At 42.1% G+C, this 26,722-nt stretch overlaps 1 protein-coding gene across 1 annotated transcript; it reads right to left on the bottom strand.

Moving 5' to 3' along the window:
* Positions 1-1,539: 1,539 nt before the first annotated feature.
* LOC308333664 (protein NLRC3-like) lies at positions 1,540-25,675 on the bottom strand (the record flags this gene model as incomplete). Its single annotated transcript, XM_080790120.1, has 8 exons — positions 1,540-1,696; positions 1,963-2,136; positions 2,832-4,533; positions 5,544-5,599; positions 6,497-6,737; positions 9,351-9,440; positions 10,106-10,443; positions 25,494-25,675. The coding sequence occupies 8 exons, from the start codon at positions 25,673-25,675 to the stop codon at positions 1,540-1,542; spliced, it is 2,940 nt and encodes a 979-aa protein (XP_080646246.1).
* Positions 25,676-26,722: the final 1,047 nt, after the last annotated feature.

Genomic DNA, 26,722 nt, shown 5'->3' with positions numbered 1-26,722 from the left:
GGGGGGGGGGGGGTCTCTGCTTCCCTTCAACCAAAGTCACAATCACTTTAACCCCCCTATATGGACCAGGCCGGCCCAATTCTCTAATAGCCAGGCTGGCTTTGTTTGTTTGTTTGTCTTTTGCGAGGGATTTATTTATCTATTTATTTGTGGTCGCTCAGCCGGCCCCACCAGGTCCGCGTCAATATGCCGACGGTCCATTGGTCCGACAACCTACCTCAAACCCTCACCCTAACCCTAACCTCCCCCGGGGCAGACACCTAAACCTAACCACCCACCCTCTCCCGACCCCCAGCGCACCTCGGACCATTGCTCCGAAGGAGCAATGGTCCGTCGGATCATAGGGTGCTTCCCGGCCCCACCCTGCCCGGCCATTCTGGCAAATGCCAGAATTGGCAGACCGTCCAATCCGTGCCTGCATAGGGCCACTTGACTCCTAGAACCGGCACCGAGTCTAATTCTCAACAAATCTCTGAGATTATAATTTTCCTCTATTTAGCAGAAGTGGGACTGTCAATACCATGTGTACATTGTGTTTTTATCACCTCATATTAATTATTATATTCATTATTCATTATGTATTTCCCAAGTCTGTATATACGTACGTCGATTCCGATTTTACGGGGGCCAGTTTCTAATTGCAGCCATCCGTAGGTGCCCTTTGAGAGCAGATTTGAAGGAGTCATGGGATTCACATGTCTTAATGACTGTTGGTAGGGCGTTCCACATTCTGGTGGCATAGGAGCGAAAATAACTTAGTCCCTTGTTTGTGCCGAATCTGGGTTGTACATGGTTTGCACTCCCTCTGGTGTTGTGGGTGTGGACTTCGTTAACATTAAGGAAGTATCTAGACAGGTACATGGGTATCTTGGTGGTGTATCGAATCTTGTGGACCAGACCCATTGCAATATGCTGTACTCTGACAGGCTGGAAGGGCTTATGGTCAAAGACAAAGTGGGCAGGGGTGAGGTGGGTTCGGGGGGTGAGGCCATATATAGGCATATATATTTTTAGTTGAGAGCAGTGGAGAGGTGGATTTTCAAACAGTCATAACTCTAAATCACTGTCCTTGGTGGATTTTCTGCCATCCACATTTCGGATATAATTTGTGCCTTTTTCTCGCGATGCTGGCGCCATGTTAAAGCTTCTGACGAGAGGTGAAGGGCTGGCTTGTGTTCTAAAACGGTGTTTTTTCCCCCTGCGCATTTGTATGGGTGGAGGGGCGGGCAAACACAGTGTATTTAGGAGCTGTGGTTAATGCTACAATTAGCGCGTAATAAAGGAGTTAACAAGAGACATTAATTGGATCCTTCTGCCGTTGGTCCGATAACCCTACAAGACTTTGATGTTTGTAGCATTCCTGTGCATAGTGGTTGATTAATGTAACGCCCAAAACACACCTGTGAACAATCTAGAATGTAGGTGTTTAACTTTAGCGGCAGCGCTGTGTGTTGTGTATATGAAATACAGTAGCGATGCAAACATGAAAACATTACCCACAAATAGCGTTTAACGGGTTCTCCTGAAAACAGGGCCTACTCACTTGAGATTCTCCAGCCCAGCAGAGAGCAGCATCTTCATTCCTGACTCATTCACCATGTTGAGACTCACGTCCAATTCTCTCAGATGGGGGGAGTGAGTTAGAGCTGAGGCCAGAACTTCACAGAATCTCTCTGACAAGAAGCAGTTCTTCAGTCTAAATGAAGAATACAACGAGATGAGGAGGGAGAGAGCGAGAGAGAGAGAGATTAAAACAAACATTGGCTCATAAAAGCATAATTTTCCCCACTGTGTTTTTAGATATTAGTCCAAACTCCACTTGTAGAAAGTTTTGTGTCTTTTCAGTGGTTTATGATAGATGGCGCTCTTCACCATTCACCAACATATGAATGGCTCTAGGTTGCTAAGCAACGGATAAAACCTGAAATAAACCAGAAGTGAAAAATGGTAAATGAATCTGACCTGAGAATTTCCAGACAACAGTTTGGGCTCTTCAGTGCGGCACAGACGAGATCCAGTCCGGAATCCATCAAGCTGTTTCCACTCAAGTCCAGTTCTCTCAAATGGGACGGATTGGAGCTGAGAGCTGAAGCCACAACTTCAATATGTCCAACATCAAGGCCACAGTCAACAAGTCTGTAATTACAGATTAAATGTAAAATCAGAGATGATCAAAACAGAACAGACCAGGTTCACTGTCTGTCAAGCATGTTCCCTGTGGTGCTGTCTGAAATGTGTGTGTTTGGATACTTTTCTGACTAAGCAAATAGCAGCCGTGATTAACACATATTTAATTTAAATGTGCTAGTAACTTTCCACTGTTCTCAGTTTGGAATACAAACATTAAATAATGACAATCACAACTCGTGCTCCACTCTATAACAGTGAAGTGAAGGAAATGTTAACAGATGAACAGTCCGTACGACCGCATGACATTTGTTAAATATTTTGGTTCGCATTACAAAGACCTATTGCAAAATGCTTAATTGATCGGGACCTTTTAAGTAAACTTTAGCTGTGAAAGGCACCTAAAAGATCTTCTATCTAGTTCTCCAGACATTAGCAGGATGTCAGTAAGAACACAGAAGTGGAACTTACATTTAAATGTATTAAGTAACGTGTAAACGTAATGACCAAGCTCGCTGTTTAAAAGACCATCCTCTGTACTTCACTAATGGTACGGTCCATTTCTCATTTGGTATAGTCTGTTTTCTATGCACATGCATGTGTTTATTTTGTATGAATTAATGAATGAATGAATGGATGGATGGATGGATGGTGTATATGTGTAAAATCTGCTCTAACATGTTGGTATTCACGTGACTACTAACCTGGCTGTTTTACAGTATCTCACAGCTGGGACCAGTCTCCATCGCCCTGCCGCTGATGTGTTGCATTTCTGCAGTTGAAACTCCTCCAGAACCTCCTCTGACATCTGCAGCATTGTGACCAGAGCTGAACACTGGGTCTCAGACAGTTCCTTTCCTGACTCCAGGTACTGTTGGATCCCCTGGCTTACTGATAGGGCCTTCATCTCCATCAAGCATTGGAAGATGTTGATACATCTGTCAGGAGAGCCACTGCAGGGATCCATCTCCTTCAGGTTGTTAATGGCTCTCTGGATCTCCTCTGGACTGTTCTTTGTCTGACCCAGCAGACCTCCTAACCGTCTCTGGTTGTCCTCCAGTGAGAGACCATGCAGGAAACGGACAAAGAGGTCCAGGTGGCCATTTTCACTCTGCAGAGCTTTGTGCATAGCAGCCTTCAGGAAGTCAGACAGGGACCTGTTGCAGTTGAAATATATATTGTTCAGGAATGCATCCAGGACCTCCATGTTCTTCTGTGCAAAACAGTCAAACAGGTAAACTGCAGCCAGAAACTCCTGGATGCTCAGATGAACAAAACAGTAGACGGTTTCCTGGAAGAATTTACTGTCTGGTTTGAAGATCTCTGTGCACACTCCTGAGTCTACTGGGCCCTCTTTGATGTCTAGTTGACATCTCTCCAGGTCTTCTTGGTAGAAAATGATGTTGCTTTTCTGCAGGTGTTCAAACGCCAGCTGGCTCAGCTTCAGGAGAACTGCTTTATCAGTCTTTGTGAGTTCCTGTTGTTTCCCACCATGCCTTAACCACTTCCTCTTTGTCTGAACAAACAGGAAGTGGCTGTAAATCCCAGCCAGGGTCTTGGGGAGCTCTCCTCTCTCATCCATCTGCAACGTTTGCTGCAGAACAGTGACAATGATCGAACAGTAGACTGGGGTTTCACACATGATGTGGAGTTGCTTCGATGCTTTGATGTGTGAGATGATTCTCTCAGCCTGCTTCTCATCTCTGCATCTCTTCTGGATGAACTTCACCATGGCGTCATCAGTGAACCCTCTCACCTCCGTCATCAAGTCGACCAAGCCACCAGGGATCTGTTTGGCTGCTGCAGGTCGTGTGGTTATCCAGAGGTGAGCAGAGCGAAGCAGGCTCCCTTTGATGAGGTTGACCAGTAGAACTTCCAGAGGGACAGCCTTGGTCAAATCATCAGAGCAATCATGGTGAGATTCAAAGTCCAGCTTCAAGTGGCATTCATCGTAACCTTCCAGGACAAACATAACTTTGAAAGGACTCTGGTCGTAGTTGGTATTTCCTGACATCTGCATCGTAGTGAAGATGTAATCAAGAGCATCTTCTGGGATGCATTTGGTTGCGTCGATGCATTTGTGGATTAGCTGTGCCAAACTAAACTCTTGCCCCTTGAGCACATTGAGCTGGCGGAATGGGAGCACGAATATGAGATGGGGATCTTGATCTTTTTTCTTTGCCCAGTCAGACAGAAACTTGTGTACGAGAAAGGTTTTCCCAACTCCTGCGTCGCCAGTGGACATCACTGTTCTTATGGGTTCGTTTGGTCGAGAAGGGTGTTTGTAGATTTTACTGAGTTGGACATCCTGGCCTGCATTCTTCCTCTCCATCTGTGTGACATGTACGACGGTGAGACGCGAGTAAGATTCTTTAAAATCCTCCATGTCCTCCGGTGGTACTGCCCCTACAGGTAAAGACGCGAATGGTTCCCTAATGTTTGTTTGGAGCATATCTTGGTAGTGTGTAATAGGATGTGAACCCGTTTGTGTTTCCACCAGGACAGCTGTAAGGAACAAAGCAATTCCTTTAGATATTGAGAGAAATGTGCAGGTAGGCACATCTTTGTTAACATAACAGGAAATAACAGGGAAATAATTAGATCCGCAGGATTTGTTTAAACCAGGGGTTCTCAACCTGGGGGTCGCGACCCCTCGGGGGCTCCCGAAATTATTTTGGGGGGTCCCCAGCCAAAAACGTTGAGAAACCCTGGTTTAAAAAATGAACAGCATGTTATTCTCATATGTTTTATAGGAAAACATTTGTAACATAAATTTCATAATTAATATTACAATCATAGATAGATAGAAGACTGACATGATATAGATGAGTGATGTCATAGATGACCCCCAGATCCACATTAGATGTTCCTCCATGAATATGATTAAATAAATAATGTCACAATGTGAATAAATGTCACATTGTTAATGTGACACAATAAGTCATGCTGGTGTAGGTAGGGCAAGTGATTTTCTGTGGTTAAAATAATTATTAAAAAGTTGGAATCATTGCTATAGACTAGTGTGTGTTCAGTAACAGTGTTAAATAGCTCTATATTGTGACAGTCATTGCTATAGATAGAGTGTGTTCAGTAACAGTGTGTTAAATAGCTCTATATTGTGACAGTAATCATTGCTATAGAGTGTGTGTTCAGTAACAGTGTTAAATAGCTTACTGATCACTTCAGTAAGCTTCAGATATTTAACACACTCTATAGCAATGATTACTGTCACATTGTCACAATATAGAGCTATTAACACTGTTGCTGAACACACACTATAGCAATGATTACTATAACAATATAGTTATTTAACCTTTTAACAAAACAAGAAAGAAAAAAAGACTTTCTTTTAACCAAAAAATATCCCTTACTCTACCTTTAAATGAAATGTCTCCATTTAGAGTCAATATACTGACCTTGGCTGCATGCAGATGCTCCTCTGGGCTGTGGTGGAAGAGGAGGCTGAGGGCAGCTGTCGTCAGATGCAATAATGTTACACAGAATATATAAATCTACAGATCCACATTCGTGTTTGGTGTAAATACTAACATTTATCAGTAACGAAATTAACACATTCGGTTATACATATATAAACATCTGCATTATTTTATTTACAAGAAGTCTACACAATTAGATAATGTAAAATAATTGTTAGTTTAGCTGGAAAGGAATATGATTTGGCATGGTGTCCCAATCAATCCAATATTAGTTTGTGTATATGGTTGAAACCCTAAATAATTGATAGAAGAGATATTCAATTCTGTCATTTTCTGTTACTATATTGGGTATGCTAAATAACTTCTGGTGGCTGCCGGGAGTTTAAAATGCCTATTAACTGTTTTGCCAAAAGCCTTTCACCAACAAATTGGTACAAACTCCTTCCCAGCTAAGAAATAAAATAAAAATAAAAATAAATAATAATTAAAACTATCAAAATATGGCGGCGGTGGCTCAGGGGTAGAGTTGCTGGATGGTAACCGCAAGGTTGCTAGTTCGATCCCTGTGGGCTCCCCCAGAGTTAGTGTCGAAGTGTCCTTGAGCAAGACTCTGAACCCCTGATGTGCAGGTTGGTGCCTTGCATGGTTTCCCCCACCATAAGTGTGTGAATGTGTGTGTGAATGGAATGCACAATCTATGTAAAGCACCTTGGATAAAGGCGCTATATAAATGCACCATTTATTTACCAAATCGAAATTATAAGAATTTGAAATACAAAAGCGGATAAATGAGAATGATACAAAATTAGATAATGTAAAATAATTGTTAGTTTAATTATATATACTAAAAATATCATCTCTTGAAAATGTATACATTATGTTGTAATTACACCTAATTGGCCTAAAGATGAATTTGAATTAGAAATACTTACAGCTCATGCAGAAGACACTCCTCGTATTGCTCTAGAGCCTTGTAGAAAAGGCCTTTGATTCTCCTGGAGTTCAGGAGTGTGTAGAGTTCCCTCATCTTGTCCTGGTTGGTGGTCTTAGACGTCACGTTGTTGTAGCTCTCCTGGGTGATGGCGCGCTCCTCGAGCAGCAGGTCCAGGATGGAATTCACATTGGTCACCTTCTGGATCAGGACTCGCCGCTCCTGATGAACAAACTGTTGCACTGAAGCAACGTGGAATGAATGAACATTGGGTTGTTTGTGGGTGAGACCATGTCGGCATCATGTTTCTCAACATCCTATATCTAGACACTCTGCTGTCGGGAGGAAACCTCATAACTCCAAAATATTTTTTTCAGGAAATGAAAAATGTACATTTTTCAGGAAATAAAGAAAACCTTATATATTTTTAAAACAAAGCAATACAGCCTCATCAGAGTTGGTGTTATTTTATTTTTGTGTCCAATGCAGTTATGTTAAAAGTTCATAAGTTATGTTAAAAGTTAACATAACTAAATGCATTTGAAATTCAATAAAAAGGTTACTTCACAGGATTCCACAGTAATATGCACTGTGGCCCCTCTGGAGTGAGTGTGGAACTATAGTGAACCTCTGGAGTTATTATTATTTCTTTTTGCAACTGAATGGCTGGAAAATGGAAATTTAGACTTTACATAGTACACATAGTGCAAGCATACACTTTCCTTAATGATTATATCTGGTTTCAGTATTTATTTATGATGTATTTTCCCTTATTGAGGTTATTGTAATGGCCAGTTTGTATTGGTAGTGGGGGGCGGGGCGGGGGGTCCCCGGGCCAGAAATGTTGAAAACCCCTGATGTACAGTATGTCCATAGTGTCGGCTCACTTTACTTTACCATTTACAGACAGACACTCTTAATCCAGAGCGATTTAGCAAGAACAAAAGCATGGCAATACATCACATACATAAAAAGCTGTTATCATATACGTAAGCTAAGAACGTAACAGTGGAATATCTATATAATATATATCCATGTCTACGTGAAATGCTATAAATCTACATAAAATGCTATACATTAAGTTGAGCCTTTGCATGCGCCATTGCGCCTGTAAGGTCGTCGAGGCTAGGGCAAGTGCTACGGGCACAACTTTTAGAGTTATACTACATCCATAGTTTCAGCTCACCTTCAGTTTCAGAGAGTCGTCTCCTGGTTAAAGTAGAGGTTGAACTCGCCGTCTGTGTTTCAGTGACTGTTTCAACTACTGTTGAGTCTGAACCTGAAAAGACAACAGACTTGTATAAGAACTTGAAGCCCAATAGCACAACACACATAACACAAACACAGCAGACAGCTGAATCAGTTTATCAGCTGAGGGTGCTTTCACACCCAAAGTTCGCTTAGAAGGTCCGGATCAAGGACCAAGGACCAAATATTAGCATTTTGATTTTGGTCCGTTTGGTGTTCACACTGGACTTTGTAAAGCGTACCAAATATGTAAACAAATGACACGTGGACATGTTAAGCGAACCAAATAGTGAGGGAAAAAGAACATGAGGGGAAATCACTGTCTACAATTTTTGGGGCAACCTTCAGTCACACAGAGAGAGAAGAGAACAGCAACATGACAGCAACAACTTGCTATTGCATTCATTCTTAATTATTTTATTAGCCAAATAAGAGCAACAGGTGAACAGAGTAGCAGGTGTTTGAACAATAATGTGCTTGCTGCTGATGCATACAATTCACGGAGACGTATAGCCTACAACAACAAGGTATCCCCGATAAAAATGACTTTTCTTCCATGTGTGCACCTTGACCTGATTAGATATGTTATTTCTGCGCATCAAATCGGCAGGCATTTCCATGTCATCTTATGGTTTAAACTTGAAGGTGGTCAGTTAGTAGGTTATTGAGCTTCAAGTCAGAAAAGCTCCGCTGCAGCTAATTGAGTTGACCTAGTTTTACGTCTTTTGCTATAGTGATGTAATCAATTAATCATTTGGAACCACCTGTGTATAGCTTATTTAACATTGGCTTTTTCTCTATACGTGCGGCCGTGCGCGACATGGATGATTTTAAATATTTCAAATTCTCTGTCTCTGCGTCTCTCCCATATAAATATATGGTTCTCTCCCCCTCATGTGCGCCCCCCCCCCACACACACACACACACACACACACACACACACACACGCACACACACAAACACAGACAGACAGAAAAAAGTAGGGGACACGAGTTGAAAGAGAAACTCTCGCATGAAGACTCATGCATCGCATGCTTTGTCATAACTTTGCGTGACGGCTGCGCATGCTTAAAATAAACAGATCTACAAGCTTACATCCACGTGTACCATATACCGTACACCATTCCGTGTCGATAATTATACATCTGTTATTTTTGCGCATGTGAACCTCGTACGCTGCCATTACATTTGCGCTGCGCCTCGACATGCGTCTACTATTAAAATAAAATCAGACTGTCAGCTGTCATATCAATAGTGATCCCCGTAAAAAATACATGCTTTTATAACTAATTATTAATGCAGCCTCACAACTGCCGAAGCCCGACAGCTATTTTGGCTATCATACTGTATTTGGTCCTCTATAAAGTCCGAATGCATTCACACCAGTAACGAACCGCACCGTGGTTCGTTTGGAAGCGAACCGAGTCCGGCCTTTTTTAGCGGACCATGGTTCGTTTCTTTGATCCGCACCAGAGTTCGGATGCATGTTCACACCAACCGAACCAAAGGGGTAAGCGGACCATGGTTCGTTTTAAACGAACCAAACATGTCCGGTGTGAAAGCGCCCTCAGTGTCAGCAGTAATCAGTGTCAGGCTGTTCAGCTCACCTTCGGTTATAGAAACTCCCGTCGTTGTCGTTGTTGACGTTGGTAGTTCAGCAGCTGTTGCTTCACGCTGGTCGTCTGACGAAACTATTTCTGAGTGACAAAAGACAACACACTCTTTTAAGAAACCCAGTGATACCCGTAATTAGAGATGTCCCGATACTGTATCGGTCCTTATCCCATTCTGACCTGAGATCAGATTCATACAAGGTTTCCACCGGACACACACTGGTCTGATTAACCCATTCTGACCTGAGATCAGATTCTAAAAATGTCAGTCGTTCTTCGATTTTTCAAAAATAGCAGACCTACAAGCTCGTAGCGCGCCACTCGGTGGCGCGCTATGAGCTTGTAGATCTGCTATTTTTCAATAGCTAAAGCATAACATGATGCCGACACCAAAATGGGTTCCCGTTCAGAATGGGTTATTTGTCATATCGGTATCTGCAAATATGCCAGTCTAACCACCGATCCGACACAGGGGTAAGGAAGGGGTCGACACAAAATATGAGATCACAACACTGGTATCTGTATTCGGTATCGGTATCGGCTAACACAGAAATTGTGGTATCAGGATCGGATCGGGACATCCTGTAATTATATCAATAATATCAAAGATGTCAATAATGATCCTGATATGAAATAAATTAAATGTGTGTTAGCAAAGTAAATAATGGTTGTCCACAACCCACACACACACCGACTTCAAATAGCTTAGTTTTAACGGTACCCTATATGCACACTCTCTTCACCTATACCTTCGTAGATGTGTGGAAACCTCTCCACCAGATCATTCCTGTGGATGATCTTCAGGACCTTCACCGTCATCAGCTGAGCTTCATTGCAGGAGTATCTCTGCACCATCAGACGAGCGATGGCCCTCCGAGTCGTCCTCTTCAGAGGTCTCCTTGGGATTGGCTCGAGGCCTCCGAGGATGTCAGGCTGCCGCAGATGGAACTTGAACATCAGGAACTCAAAGTCCTCCAGTTTGTCCAGAGTTCTCAAGATGCGTTCAACCAGGGGATCCATGGTTGGCTCCTGGAACAAGTCAGAAGATGTTAAAGATGCGTTCAACCAGGGGATCCATGGTTGGCTCCTGGAACAAGTCAGAAGATGTTAAAGATGTGTTCAACCATGGTTGGCTCCTGGAACAAGTCAGAAGATGTTAAAGACGGGATTTTATTTTGGAGTTTCAAGTGGGCTGTGTGTTTCTGAACCAATCAGATCGTCGCATCCCGCATCAGGTGAGCCCGTTTGTATGTAAGTGACAGACTGAGGCAGACGGCAATAGCTCAGCACGTCTGCTACTACGTGGCTTAATTATAATATTTTCAGATACATATTGTTATCGATTAGCGTGTAAGTTTAAAACGATTAATACATTGTCTGTATGTCACCTTAATGAGATAAAAAAACAGAGTATTTCTGTAATCAGAAGTAACTGCAGCAATGGGAATCAAACAGGGGAATTCAATCAAGATTAACCCATTCTGACCGGGAACCCGTTTTGGTGTTAGCATTACGTTATGCTTTAGCTATTGAAAAATAGCAGATCTACAAGCTCATAGCGCGCCACCGAGTGGCGCGCTACGAGCTTGTAGGTCTGCTATTTTTTTAAATCAAAGACATTTTTAGAATCTGATCTCAGGTCAGAATGGGTTAATAATGAAACTGTCAGGATGTAATAGACATTTTTTTAATCTGATCTCAGGTCAGAATGGGTTAATGTAATATGCATGAGCAAATATATACTTTTGATATAAAAATCACTCCCGTGTGAAGTGAGGGGCTCTAATGACATTAAAGTCTAACTCATGTTGATTATAGGTGATGTAATGGTGATGTAAAACAAGCGGTGACAAAACAAACATTAAATTATCTTTATTGTTAATGGCATTTCATGTTTGTGTTGGGGACAAGAAGACGTACATTTTCCCTTCATTGTCAATGGCATTTTTAAAACAAACATTGAACTAAAAGCAAACATTAAACCTGTGTATACTGTAGGAGGGCCGCTGGAGAGCCCCTCAAAAATATAATAATTTGCATTTTCCAAGTAGCACGTTTGCTACCAAGTTGAAAAATCTAGTAGCACACAAATTATTTTAGGGGCACGATGAAAAGTTATCAAATAATGTGTTTTTGTGGGACGCTAGCCCCTCCTATATACAGCTTAAAGCTGTCTCCACATGTCTCACAATGAACAGAGAAATTATGTCAGAATTCCGCTAAGTATGACGTAAATTAAACATCCAAACATTAAATGCCATTGACATTGAAGGGAAAGTTTACGTCATATGCAACGAGCAAATCGAGCTAACCAATCCCAGGCAACAGGCATTCTGATTGGCCAGTATGAGATGATTCCTGATGATGTATGATGATAACAGCGCCCCTCACTTCACACGGGTGTGATTTTTCTTTAATAAAGTGATATGAGGTAGGGGCGGGCAATATGGCAAAATATTATATCACAATATATTTTCAGCAATTATCACAACATATTGATATTCATCATATCATTGTTATGTTTGTTTTCATATAATCTATATAATCAATTTGTTTGTATGCAAATAGACTTGCTTTACTTCCCGTATCTGCGTGAGGTGGGTGGTAACATCATTAGCAAGAGTCTATTCATTGGGAGAATGAACGTGAAGTGAACACAGCTTCTGAACCATTCCTTAACTCCATGGTCACTGAACTAAATACTGGACCCAATCATCACAAGGCACACAATATTTACAAGATATTCATAGTAAAGTGGCTTCTTTTAGCGAGACAAATCAGGAGAAAATCTACTTTGTTAATGACATTTCTTTATCCCAGCAACAAACTCTCCCGAGATTTGAGATGAGTCCGGAAGTCTCTCTCTGTCCATCTGCAATTTCACGGACAACACATAGGGGGCACTGACCCCATATTTAAGATGAGAATATGTGAATATGTGAATATTATAATGTGAAATGAATGGACATATTTAAAACGATTAGAAACGATCCAAATTAGAGCTGGTACTTTGTCTGCATATTGAGACAGGCAGATATGTAGGCACGGTTGAGGAGGATAGATGTGTGATCTAAAGGAAATTGAAAATGAAATGCCATTCTACAACTCTATTAGGGAGAGCCTTTTTAATAAGATAGATCCAAATCATGAATTTATATTGTATATAAATACAATACATACATATACATTATGGTTGGAGGACTTCGACATGAACTGAAAGGCCTATTTCAAAAGTACACCTTTTCATTTGCCAATGAGGAGGAGGGCCATTTGCATGTAAAATGGCCTTGTTTATTTGTTTTCATTTTGTTTTCATTTTTGTTCAAATACTGTACAAATATGTATTTATGTATTCATAATGCATCTTCTTCTATCAGGGTTCATATTGGCAAACCTAAATGGTGCATTACCGCCACCTACTACACTGAGTGTGGAAACAGTGTTGTTGCCAGGGGGGGGCCCATCTTCATACATAAACCATCTTTGGTCATACATAGTACATCGTGTCACGTGACGTGTCATACTCACATGTGTCAAGACTCTCCGCGGGGATGTCACAACGTTCCCCATGGTTATTCTTCCTGGGCTGCTGCTTCTGTTGACAACAACAATAACAACAAAAACAACAACAACAGTTATTTTGTTAAACACTCCGAGCGGCCAAGACGGAGGTCTCCGTCCTATCAAATAATCCCGCTCGTCGCCCAGGACGACTAATTAATCAAAAGTTCCGTCTTTATTGATACCATAACGGAGCGCACCGCTCCACAGGCTGGGAGCGTCTATTGAGCAACATTCGATCCATGTCATGTCCTGTTGGGACCATAGACTGTAAAAAAAAATATGGACAAAGCGTTCTCCGGGTCTGATATGGACGTAAAATGAAGCCCGTCAGTCCTTGAATTGTAAATCGCCATCTTTCTAGATCCGTTTGGGCCCAGCTGCGGCCATTGGCTGGCCCAGACAACGAGGCGGGACTTCACCCCTTCTTCTTCGTTGGTTTTTATTTTTACTCGAACGGAGGGTGGCCCCCGATCATAGACTGTAACGGCAGCCACGCCCCTCAGAACATCAACTTTATGGTCATTTTTTAAATAAATGGGACCATAATTTTCCAAAAAGAATATTATGACATGAGAAATGAGACTTTAAACTAGTATAGTGACTGGAAGCAGAAAGTATTCATGACCATGTTTATTAAGGTAATACAGTCTAGGTGAAGTTGGGCCCAAATACATGGACCTCTATGGAGATATGGGGTTTTTTGGGCCCAATGACAGCGCCACTCACAGGCCATTATATGAACTTTCAGGAAGTCCCGATTTCCTTAGTGGCTTCACAAAATATCTGTCTGACTGCACCCCCTGGTTGGGACGTCATCCAAAGTGGTCCTCCTCCATTTTAGGGGATGGGAGGACAAATCTTAAAACGTGTTTTTGACGGCCCACCGCGGTCCCGTCGCTATAGTCGCGTTAGAAGTAATCATAGCTCCCGTTGTTGTCGATCCCTCAGGGGTGTTTTGGCTACATCTAGCTACTTCTAGCTACTTCCAAGATGGCGCAGATCTGCAAATCTGGAACAACATATTTTCAGATGGAGGTCGGCGGCCAATTACATAATAATTCTGGGGGTCCTTGACATGAAAATGTTTGAGAACGACGGACACAGAAACATGAGGTATTTTAGAAAACTGTCAAGATTTCGAAGACATTTGTAATTCTACAAATGTCTTCTAAATCTTGACAGTCATGCATAGATGCCAGGGTGCGGTGTATTGTTAATAACATGCATCAGTGGTTCTCAAACATTTTCATGTCAAGGACCCCCAAATTTACACAAATTAGCCCGCGGGCCCCCATTTAATGGCCTTTATATCTCTGGGACCAGTAAAATATTGTAAAATCAATCTAAATTTAACTCTGAGAGTGTACAGATGGATTCCACTTGTACACTCTCAGAGTTAGACCCAAAAGGGTCCATATGGTTCCAAACTATCATTTAGCTGCATGGGGACCCCCTGGAACTCCCTCAAAGACCCATGGGGGTCCCCAGACCCCACTTTGGGAACCACTGACATACATGAATCATAAAAATGTACATTTCAAGTCTTACCTGTGTTGTTGTTGTTGTTGTCGTTGAGTCTAAGAAGACGTCTCTAGTGCCATCTAGTGATGTGGAGTCACATGACCAAAACAGGAAGAGATTCAGGTGAGATTCTGATTGGTTTAGAACGGCGGTCAGGTGTGTCGATACATTCCAAACATTTAACCAATAAAAATAACGTATATAGAAACCTTGGAGTAAGGAGAAAGGGGCGTGGCGCATGGATAAAGGGGCGTGGCACAGTGGATAAAGGGGCGTGGTGCAGTGGAGAGAGGGCATGGCACAGTGGATAAAGGGGCGTGGCACAGTGGAGAAAGAGGCGTGGCATAGTGGTGTTTGTTGAAGAGTTTAATAATAACTCTAAAGAGATGCCATGTCTGCCTGCCTGCCTGCCTGCCTGTCGCACGCACGCAAAAGCTCGGTCACCTCTGGTCTTTAAACGTGCCTTTTTTGTTTCAAACAAACAACTACACTTTAGAAACAATATCAAATAAACAACTACACTTTAGAAACAATATCAAATAAACAACTACACTTTAGAAACAATATCAAATAAACAACTACACTTTAGAAACAAGCCCAAATAAACAACTACACTTTAGAAACAAGCCCAAATAAACAACTACGCTTTATAACAGCAAATAACCGTGGTGTTGTCCTGGACAGTCGGCTCTCATCATCATAATCATCACCTTTATTTATTCTCGGAAATACAGTTGAGGGCAAGCCCTCATTTTCAATGTAGCCGAGGTTACAATTCACAAATACAGTCAAAACAATACATCAAGAACAACATTATAAATCTGGATACAATTACAAAGGAACTTAAATGCAGAACAACCAGTAAAATAAATCAATTGAAGCGGGAGCAATCACGGCGAAAAATGTTCTGGAGCATTCCTTTGAACTGACCGAAGGATGGCAGGGAGCTTAAAGTTTTAAGGAATTTTGAAGTTCGTTCCACGAGGTTGGGCCATAAAAATCTGTCTTGCCCAACTCTGTCTGAACCTGAGGAAACTTTAAAAAATCACTAGAGCGGGTCTGATACGTGCTATTGTTCAATTCCAACATGGAATAAAAATAGGTGCCAACTGCCAATGCTTATCTCGCCTCTCTGTCAGAGAGGATAAACCTGAGTTCTCATAAAGTGCACAGTGGCGGGTACCATAACTATCTCCAGTATAGTCCACCGCAAGGCAGAGTGGTAGACAGTGTCTAGCCGCTTTAAACGTGAAGGGGCAGCAGACCTATAAATAATGTCCCCGCAGTCCAGGACAGAGAGGAAAGTGGACTCAATAATAGCTTTTTTACTGGAATTTGGAAAACAGAATTTATTGCTATACAGAAAAATTCAATGCATATATTATGGCTGTCGATCCTGTAGGTTTACACTCTATAACATACAACAAATTAGACCGTTCCTCACCTCAGTCAGCCCAGCACCTAATCCAGACAACGTAGTCTTGTTAAAACTCCAGCAGTGCTAGTCATCCTACCAAGCTGAACCTCACACCAGCAGTGCTGTCCCGCAGTGCCGGATCTTGATCTCTGCCTCCTTGTCTCTCTCTCTAGCTCTCTGAAATCCAAGCTTATGTATGGGTTTGCGTAACCAGCTATGCGTACGCATACATGCATGTATTGTACAAAACAGTGCGCGTGGTGTGTGTGAGCGCGTGCACGCAGATTCTAAACACACACACACACACACACACAGTACGTCGTAGATGACTAAAGGCCACATAATTGGCCCTGTCACCTCAGCAGGTGAGAAACTGGTAAAACAGGAATGTCTGCAAGAACTAAAAGCACGGGGAGGCATACTTTGGTTAGACATATAGCATTGGTCCCACCAGATGAAGGTTGGTGAGGCGTGCGTTAAAATGACCAGATTAAGGTTGGTGAGGGGTGCGTTAAAACGACCGGATTAAGGTTGGTGAGGGTTAAGGTTAGGTTTAGGTGTCCTGACCCGTGGGAGGTAATATAGGTTTAGGGTGAGGGTTTGAGATATCGGACCAATGGTATGTCTAACCAAAAGCATGCACCCGTTGATGGGTTTCGGGGCTGCAACACAGGTCCATTTGGTTTCATTCTACACTCCCAATAGAGTTCAAGTGAAAACCATGGACATAAATTCAGGTATGGCAGCAGCTAGCTAGAAATAGCCTGCAGAACAACACATTCCAATGCATATAAGTCACCTCTAGCCTGGAATCCAGCCCAAAGACCCCGCCCCACTCTCTGAGTGGACTGCATCAAGCTACGGTCTGATAATCAGGCTAAGTCACATCTGCTTACAGAACAGGAAAGATTGGTATCAAGAGTCAGCCGAGACGATTGACAGCCGGAATGTAGACGGCACCAGGGTGGGGGCAGTATTAGTGCAAGAACAAACCCTCAAAAAGAGGCTTCGTTTTTTAGATACCCCTTTTAGAACAAATCGCAACATCGTTTTTTCATATCTTTAGGATATGTCCCCTTCATGAAATGGATTGTCCTGAGTTTTATTTTTTGTCATTTTCTACCTGCTGATTGTTGTCTCCACCAGGCCGAAGGCATGGGGAGAGCGTATGTTTTGCACTCCGTCCGTCCTTCCGTCAATTTTCAGACATTGCCATATCCAGTTTCAAGTCATTGCATAGACTCCATTATTCCAAATTAAAATTACATGAACATATTCCCGGATATTTCTTCACACTGTGACAAATGTAATCAATAGATGCAAATCTTCACAGCTTCGCCCTTTGCCCTCGGATACAAAGATATTGGATTAAGATATTTGAGACGCTCTCTGATATTTTGAGTATTCATATTGACCCCGATCCTGTACTAATTATTCTGGGTATGTCAGACTCCATGCCTATGTTGACGAGAGCACAGAAACAACTCTTCTCATATGGTCTGATTACAGCAAAAAAACTAATTTTTACGCACTGGAAAAAGGAGGAGGCTCCTGCATTTAAGCATTGGCTAAATGAAATGACTAGTACACTTCATCTTGAGAGAATAAGGTATTTCCTGCGGAACAGGGAGAGACAATTTGATAAGGTTTGGCTGCCCCTTGTCCATTAGAAACAATTAATAGACACAGGATACCACTGATATGGTTGACTGTAAGCCATTTTCTTTTCAAATTATTATTACTATTTCATTCTATAGTATGCAGTGTCACTGAGCAGTATGGGTGGGAGAGTTGAGGGTTTTCTTTCTCTTTTTTGTCCTTTTAATTTTTTGTTTTCTATAAAAGTGAAATGTAATTCATATCACAATGTTTAATTTACTACATGTTCTCAATAAAAACCTATTTGACAAAATAAAAGAACCGAGGTGTTCTAATGGACTCAAACCTTCATTTTAATGCACAACTTGTGGTTCAAACCTGTTTTTTCTAACTTAGAAACATTTCAAAAATCAAGTCCTTCCTGTCTAGCGCCGATTTAGAAAAGGTCATTCACGCATTCATCACGTCCCGTCTCGATTACTGTAACGCTCTCTACTCGGGTTTAACCCAGAAATCACGCTACCGTTTGCAATCAATGCAAAATGCAGCCGCTATAGGCTTTTAACCAACATCAAAAAGCGTGATCATATCACCCCTGTCTTGATGTCGTTTCACTGGCTTCAGGTACTATAGAATTGATTTTAAATTTATTTTACTCTTCTTTAAGGCTCAAAGAGGTCTTGCCCCTAGTTATATCGAGGAGCTCCTGCCTCCTCACGACCCTCCTCGCAGCCTGATGGTCAGCAGGCAAGGGGTCCTAAAAATTCGTACTGCGAACTATGTTACAAAGGGTGATCGGGCCGTCGCCATCCGAGCACCAAAGCTCTGGAATGAGCTTCCAGAACCAATTCGCCTCACTGACACCCTTAGACGCTTTAAATCCCTATTAAAAACCCGCATTTGTTTCCAAAAGCATTCCTATAAATACGTTTTTGTTTTTCCCTGCCTTTTACTGATCTTGTGTTATCTTGATTTGCTTAATGTTTGGGTATTTTTTGTTTACTATGATAGATCATGTTACGTATTTGTTTTTCTATTTTCTATTGTGAATCTTCTGGTTATTATTCCTGTGCAGCACGTTGTGGCTCATGCCTAGAAAGGTGCTATATAAATAAAGTTATTATTAGAAATTAGGCGGCTGTTCATAGCTACTGTGGAGTCAGTAGGCCTACTGTAGTGATGTGCCAAACGGATCATTTCAGTGTGTGAGCAAAAAAAATGTACAACTGTGAGTGGACGACCAATAAAGCATTATACTTGTTTACAAGAGCGTCCAACTTGTTCAATTCATCATAACATTTAGAGACATACAAATATAGACTTATATATAGCCAGCCCAAAAACAGGAACTCATCATAAAGGAGGTAAAAGCAAGTGTAGTGTACACTTCCATTTGTATAAAAATACATGGTTTTATTTTTTGCACTAGTAGGCTTACTACTAACATTTAAATGTGGTAAATGTTGGATGACACACAGCTACTCGACTTAGCATACCAAGTCGAGTAGCCCATGGTCTCGGAGTGATTGATGTTGAGGCTTGATTCAGTTTCATGAAAGTGTAACCCCTTAGTTATTATCAGGGTATAGGACTAGTTACTAGGTTGGGAAGAGCAGTAAGCAAGGAGTTTAGACGACAGACAATGGATAAGGTTTAGTAATAGCCCGATGGCTTGTATTGACACAAAATAAAAATAGAATGGCAGATACACAATGATAATTCTCTTACAAAACAACAAAACAAAACAACTGTACTTAGACAGTTGAGAGAGACCAGATAAGTACCTCCTATATTAACCCTATGATCCCACAGGAAACCAGGCAAATACTTTTTATTCAATTTTAGTCTCTATTTTAGTCCTATTTATTCACTATCTATTTCAGTTTCCTTTTCAGGTTTTAAATCTATTTAAGTAAGTAACTAAGTTGTTTTTAAGGTATTATTCTTCTTTTAGGTTCACGGTAAGTATTCGTTTTTAACCAATGAAATGTATTTTTATGAAATCAAAATACTTTGTTATTTATCAAATTACCTTCTTGTTTCACCTTTAAAGTATTCAAAGTAAAAGCATAATCAATTTCACTTAAACATATATACAACATCAAATAATCACATTCACATTCCAATTCACATAAACATAATAACCATAAATCTCCTTTAAGGTACGTATTATAGTCCAATGAACTTCCCACTGTGTGGGACAGTGATAATGAGTAGAAATGTGTGTAACTGAAGAGTTCACTGAGAGTCCGTCTGAGTGTAAGTACAGTATGTTCAGTGTATTGTGACTGTAAAGTTCACTGTATGTCCATCCAGGTATGGTAGGTGTTAACCCCTCTCGGAACCCCCTGGGGCAGCTCGATCTATCGTGCCGAACCGAACCGAACCATGGGGTCCCTGTTCGTTGATGTGTTTTCGTATGAAAATGATAGAACGCAGACATAAATACCTTCGGAAACGTCGTTTCTGCGGCGTCTGAGAACTATAGTTTACCATCGCTGCGAATTTTCCTGTGCCGTTATGTGGAAGCCGTTAAGTATTTTTAATCTGCGTTTGACCGATTTGGTCGCTTTGATTCCTCTCTTCCTGCCTTGTTTATTGACATACTATTGTACCGCCTCCCGCTGCGGGGTTGGCTTGTGCGTGGCTACGTTCCTGCCTCTGATCTGCTCTGTCATAGCTATAGCCACTAGCTAGCCAGATAGGCGGTACAATGTGGTGTCAATAAACAAGGAAGGAAGAGATGAATCAAAGCTTCCAAATCGGTCAAACACAGATTAAAAATACTTAACGGCTTCCGCGGCACAGGAAAATTCGCAGCGGTGTCCGTTCTAGTTCTCAGAATCACTCAAACGACCAGAAGCCCTCAAACGCCACAGAAACGACTTTTCAGAAGGTATTTGTTTATTTATGTTTGCGTACCAGGTAGCAGGTTAGTGGTGGAATAGGACCCCATGGTCTGGGTCTCAAAAACTTCAGTACCATTGGGTTCTGACTTGTGGGGCTAGGTAGGTGTGTGCAATGTGTATGCAGTGGAGGTGCACTACAAATGGCTAGCACACTGAGGGTTTCACTGTGTGCTGCAGTGGTACCACACCACACTACCAAAGGCTCAATCTCTTATCTGTTTAAGGGGACAGCTGTGTTGAGGATCTTGATCCGGGGAATCTTGGGTAGCTCGCCAGAGTGATATGCCAATATCACTCGAATCAATCCAATCAAAGCAAAAGACCTGACCCGTTTATAAAACAGGTCATATAATCACAAATTAGGATCACAGTTTAGAAAACAAAAATAAAACATTGTCTTCATCTTAGTTCAACTACTAACAGTACATTTACAATTAGCTGGATATACAATTAAATCAAAACCATGAAAGTTAGTCAGTAACATGCTGCTGCATTCAGTCACAAACACAGTAGGCTACAGTTCAACTCACCAAGTCAGTGTTCACAAAGTTCACACAATTAACAGGTTCCAGGATCAAACTTCTCAAAAGGATCAGCACTATCTGATAGATAAAATGGGTCTTATCTGTTTACAAACTAATGTCCAGTGGTCAATGTCCCATATTCTCCTTTTCCTGAACTATGACCCAGGCCGGATCATTGATATTGTCACCTTAAATCATCCTTTTACTCTTGGCCTACTGCCTGTTTATACAGCGTTGTTCCTAATCATCCTAAATGTCATGTCATTCAGGTTTATGGCCAAAATATGTTTTCATCTGTCCCATTTAATATCTTGTTGACTCCTTATTCAGTCTCCATGTTGTCTGCCACCAGCCACAAACGTGCAATAATGAAGTGTCTATTATGGTTTGAGTCTACATGCATATGACCTTGGTCTAGGGAGATAGCTGCTCACTGAGTCAGGGAGCGTTCTTTCTCTGCCGAAAGTTCACAGTGCAGGGAAAGTTATCTACAGGTTGCCTGGCAACGCCTGCCTAGGCGCTCTCCAGGCTTGACTGAACCAAGGAAGATGAACTCTGCGTCTAGGCGTTGCACTAATGAAAGAGCGCCAACACTGGTCTTGTCATCTGACATGGCGGACATGAAACATCTACAGCCAATGAACTTTATATCAACAAATCTGACGTGATCTGCAGTATTTAGCCTGGAACAAATACTGTGAAGGGGAGTTCAGGTCGGGAGTTCAGTTCGGAAGTTCAGTTCAGCTTCGGGTTCTTTTGGAATCAACAATTGATTATTCTAAATTATATTGATGTAAATACTATTATCTGAACCATGTAGCACATTCTCTATGTAAATTTGCTTTATACCTACTAAAATAATGGTTAAACCTTAAACTCTCTCCGATCTCTATTTCATCTGCCTCCAAATCATTTTTAAAGGTCCGCTGACATGCCCCGAAATTAATATGGGTGGTACAGCACATCACGTGGTCTGACTGAAAACAGTTTGAAACAGTTTGAAACGGGGCTACGGCGCTAGCAACAAGTGGCTATAGGTCAGGCTAGCGTTTTTGACGGTACATTTAGCGTCATATTGGCTATAAATGTAATTGAAAAAAAATATTTTTTCGCCAGAAATGCTTAGTTTGAATGCAATTGAGGTTGGCGTGGGGTTTTTTAGGGGAACTGCAGCACAAGCGCAAATTTTGGACTGGAGTCCCATGTTCCCCCGGTCGCCAACACCCCTGTCTGCCCGCTCTGAGACCTCTCAGCCCCGCAGCGCGACAGTCGCGACTACGGACGGTCTGCTGTTGTCTGGCCGCTGTGAGAGCAGCGCGACTACTGTTCTTTTCCCCTCTCAGCCGCAGGCTGACATGTACACCCTCGCTCTCACTCTGTAATACCGTAGTTAGTTACCACAACATTGTTCAAGTGAACTATAGTGTGTTTATGTTTGTATTCATTGTAATAATAAATATCGCTATGCCGAGGCATAGTCTTGCGGACGAGATCATGAGCCTCTACGGGGGACTGGGCATGTGTGTACACACACACACATGCAATGGCACGGAATCTCTTCCCCGCTGTCATGCACTATAGCCACGGCTAAAAGTTGTGTGTGTGTGTGTGTCTGTGTGTGTGTGTGTGCGTACACACATGCCCAGTTCAATGCGGGGACCTGACCAGAGACTATACGTCCGTCCGTCCGTCCGTCCGTCCGTCCGTCCCCCCGTGTGTGTGCAGCCTGCATCTGAGACGGGCTAGACTATGTTGTCATGCGGAGCGACGCGGCGATAAATAAAATAATCATAGCGATATTGATTATTACAATGAACAAGCATAAACACACAGTTCACCTGAACAATGTTGCGAAAAAATAATTTTTTTAATGAGACTTTCACCCAGTATTCAAGCTAAATGTGACACCAAAATAGTAGCATAAGTTGCTATGCTACCACGGCCACCAAGCCCGGCGAGCCCGCATAGAAGTCGTTGGGGAAAGCTTTCGCCACTCTGACGTCAGAATCATGATAGCATTGTTTGATAGCAGTTATTAGCTCCCGAGGGGCGTGTCAGTCTTCCTTTAAGGTATGTTTCTATTTTTGGTACAGTGATGGTCATTTAAAGGGCTATTCACTCATTTTAAGGTAAATACAGCACGGTATTTAATTGGTCTCCCTGCTGAGCTATTGAAGTTGTAGATATTTACAATGTTTTCTTAATTATACAGTCCTTTCAAAGCTATCGTCATTAAAAGATGGATTATATTTTTATATCCATCACTATCTTCTCTCAAAAAGAGACTGGATCAATCAAAACTATCTTTAAATGAAAACAATCTATTCACATTCATCAAATCTTGTCTTTCCTCCATTTGTCAAACTGTCTGCTCAACAGGCTTCTCTCTCCTGTTCTCTCCAGAACATTCTGTGCTCTGCAGCATGTAATTTTAGCTGAGCCACATCACCTGGGCTGGTGATTCTCCAAAGAGCTATTAATTGAGAGACCTCATTGGTCAATTGGTTCATTGGCTTGTTCAGAGCATTGCACAGCTCTCTCAAAGACATTGTACTCTGCAGTGGCGTCACTACGCAGCAACAGGCCCCTGTCTGGTCTAGACTGAGTGCCCCCCTCACCCCCCCCCCCCCCCCCCCACCCCCACCAAGCCGCTATAGAAACAAATTAGCTATGTTTAAAACAACGGTTTTGTATCAGACCAAACACTACTCTAAAATGAATAGATTCAAGCTGTGGCAATTGGCATTATATATCAAATTCTGTCTCTTTTCTGTTTAGCCAATTATGAAAAGAAACAGCCAAAACAATGCGCTATCAATCAATCAATCAATCTATAAAGCCATGTTGCGCAGCACGGAAAACTAAAAAGCGGCAAGCTAGAAATGCTTAATAAAGTAAAAAAAAAAAAATCAAGTACTGTAAAACACTGGCATTTTATTTTAAACTATTCATTTTGTTTCTCAAAGCTCTTTTGACCACAATAAATGAGCTGATGGGCAGAATTGATATACCGGTAGTTAGTTGCGCAGCAGCGCGCTGTATGCGCCCATGCACAATTAATTATGCTCAAGTCCTCCATGTAAAATGTATAGCAACATTGTTACATTCCATTTCCAACACAACAATGTCCATATTAGACTCCATTATCTCCATAGTCCACATATGAAAAGCTTAGTTTGAAGACCACCCTGCACAGGCAGCAGGGCAGGCCACTTGAATTAGCACCTTGGCTTGGACAGCGCTCTCTAGGTAGAGAGGAGAATAGCCCCTCTCGGAACCCTACATAAAGCTTTTATGAAATTTGTTTGCCGCTTTACGTAGGGTCCCTGGTCATGCTAAGATTTTCCAATGCGGTTGTTGGAACGCGGATATAAACCAACTCAACCTTTCTTCGATCGGCGCGCTATTACCGCGCTTTTTATTGTGTTTGATTACGGATGTGCGAACTATAAGTACCTTACATACCTCTGATAAAATCTCCTGTGTCGCGGAAGCCGTTAAGTATTTTTAATCCATGTTTGATTAAAAATGTCGCTTTGATTTCTTCTTGTTTATTTACCGTTTATTGTACCGCCTCCCGATGTGCGGTTGGCTTTGCGGGCTACGTCCCTGCCTCTGATCTGCTCCGTCATAGCTGTAGCACCACTAGCTAGCCAGATAGGCGGTACAATGAGGTGTCAATAAACAAGGTAGGAAGAAGCGACATTTTTAATCAATCATGGATTCAAAATACTTAACGGCTTCCGCGACACAGGAGATGTGTCGGTATGGTATGTAAGGTACTTATAGTTCGCACATTCGTATGTCAAGACATGAATAAACATGGTAAAAGCGCGCAGATTCGTTTCTCATGGCGTGTTTACATTGTATTTGTGTGTGCGTAACTGGCGTCAGCCCAGCGTGGAGCAGGACCCAATGGGTAAAGTAAACAAAGTGTCAGAAACTTTACTACATTCGGGTTCTGCTTGCGGGGCTAAGAGGAGAACAAAAATAGGTGAAGTTGAGCTATAAAAATATGGTGACGGCGCACCACGAAAATTAGACAGCAATTATTTAATTAAATAAAGAGGCTCTGCCTCTGCGCTCTGCTTACCTTAATATAGGTTAGCCGCAATTTGCAACTCTAGATCCGCCATCTTGGATTTTTTCAACGTGCCATAAAACAAGACGTGAGGGGGAGCGCTTGTTTAATAGAATCTTACCTGCGCAGGTAAGACACCCAAAGAAGAGGCCGACACCCTAGGGAGGGAGGGACACTATTAAACAAGCGCTCCCCCTCACGTCTTGTTTTATGGCACGTTGAAAAAATCCAAGATGGCGGCTCGGAATAATAGTTGTGGAATATTTTGGACAGAAAGTAGTTCATAACTTTTTTTACGGGGACTTTTATGATAAACAAGCGACACCAGATCGAAAGAGGATAATTCAAGCTTGGACTACAGCTGCAATGTTGGTGAGTTTAACGTAATTTAAGACCAGGAGGTCACAAACCAATGCAAAACCAAAACCATGCATAGGAAGTCGATGGAGGTTATTGCAACTCTAGATTCAGCCAATTGTAAAAAAATCTAGAGTTGCAAATTGCGGCTAAATATAGGTGAACCTTCCTGGATTTTCGGCGTTTGTAACTCGCTCCGGCGGCACGTCCTTGTCCAAGTTGCCCTGCTCCTCGTCATCTCCAGCAGCATGCTCTTTCGCTTCCTCCATCGCAGCTTGTTCCTCCTCCATCCCCTCCGTTAGTCTCCATGACCATGACCATGTCCACTCCAAGTTCTCCACCTCCATCGTGGTTGCGTGGTCCGCTGCTGCTGGTGCTAAGCAGTCACTGCGGCCGCGTTCGGCTCTCCTGCCTCCCCAGCTTCTGCCAACTGCACCTGGCCTGAGCTACAACAAGCCCCAACCGTTCGTGGTGGTGGTGGTGGTGCCTCTTCTTCTTGTCCCACCGCGGCCCATTGGCCCCATCAACCTTTTTATCGTCTTTCTTTTGAAAGAAACCAATTATTTTTGGAAGTTTTGCTATTTTTTTTGTCTTTCTCTTTTTTTAGATTTCGCTTCTCACTACCGCATTTCTGTTTCTTTCTTTCTCTTCTTTTAGTTTTCGCTTCTCACTATCGATTTTCTGTTTCTTGCTCTCCATTGTTTGTTTGTGTCTGTCGCCATTTACACCTATAACCTCTGACCTGTCTCTTCCGTCTTCCGGACCTGTAGCGGACCGGGCGGGGCCGGGCCGCCGGGGGCATGCCCCCTCCCATAAAAAAGTGAAGTGATCATACATGTTCAGATTATAAAATATTAAGTTGCGACGTAAAATCAACCTCAGTTAACAATATATTGTTAAGGGGCCCGGCCGCCTCTTTTTTTTTTTTAATTTTCCACATTTTTTTTTCTCCCGACCTGGGTGTGCCCTCAGGCGTCATGGGCCCCCACGCAATCGCCTTGCGTAGGCCTACTCTGTATAGTAAAATAGTTTTAGACAAATCCTATTTAGTTTTCATTATTTAAAGCTCTTCAGTAGAAGTTTGGTTACTTTATGTTAACCTGGTTTATATCCTAAGTCCATTTGCAATCCTTATTTTATTGACTTGGCTATTTTCACCTGGGTTACACCAGCAATGCCACACTAGTTACCATGGAAACTAATGCTGTGGACTTAGCCTGCTTTTTGCCACACTTATTCAATTGGGTTTATGTTGCCTTGTTTTAATCGGTCTGCATTAAAGGACTAATTTAAGCACTAAATCAAAGATCCAAAATATCTAGGCTGCACAACCTCATCATGACAGCTTGTGAGCTTGTAGATCAGCTGCTTTTGGTGAATGTTCCCCCAAAATA

The sequence above is a fragment of the Protomyctophum bolini genome (genome assembly GCF_963924005.1).
Source record: "Protomyctophum bolini genome assembly, chromosome: 18".
Classification (NCBI taxonomy): Eukaryota; Metazoa; Chordata; class Actinopteri; order Myctophiformes; family Myctophidae; genus Protomyctophum; species Protomyctophum bolini.
The sequence above is the reverse complement of the archived record's forward strand: the minus strand, read 5'-3'. Positions and strand labels throughout refer to the sequence as shown.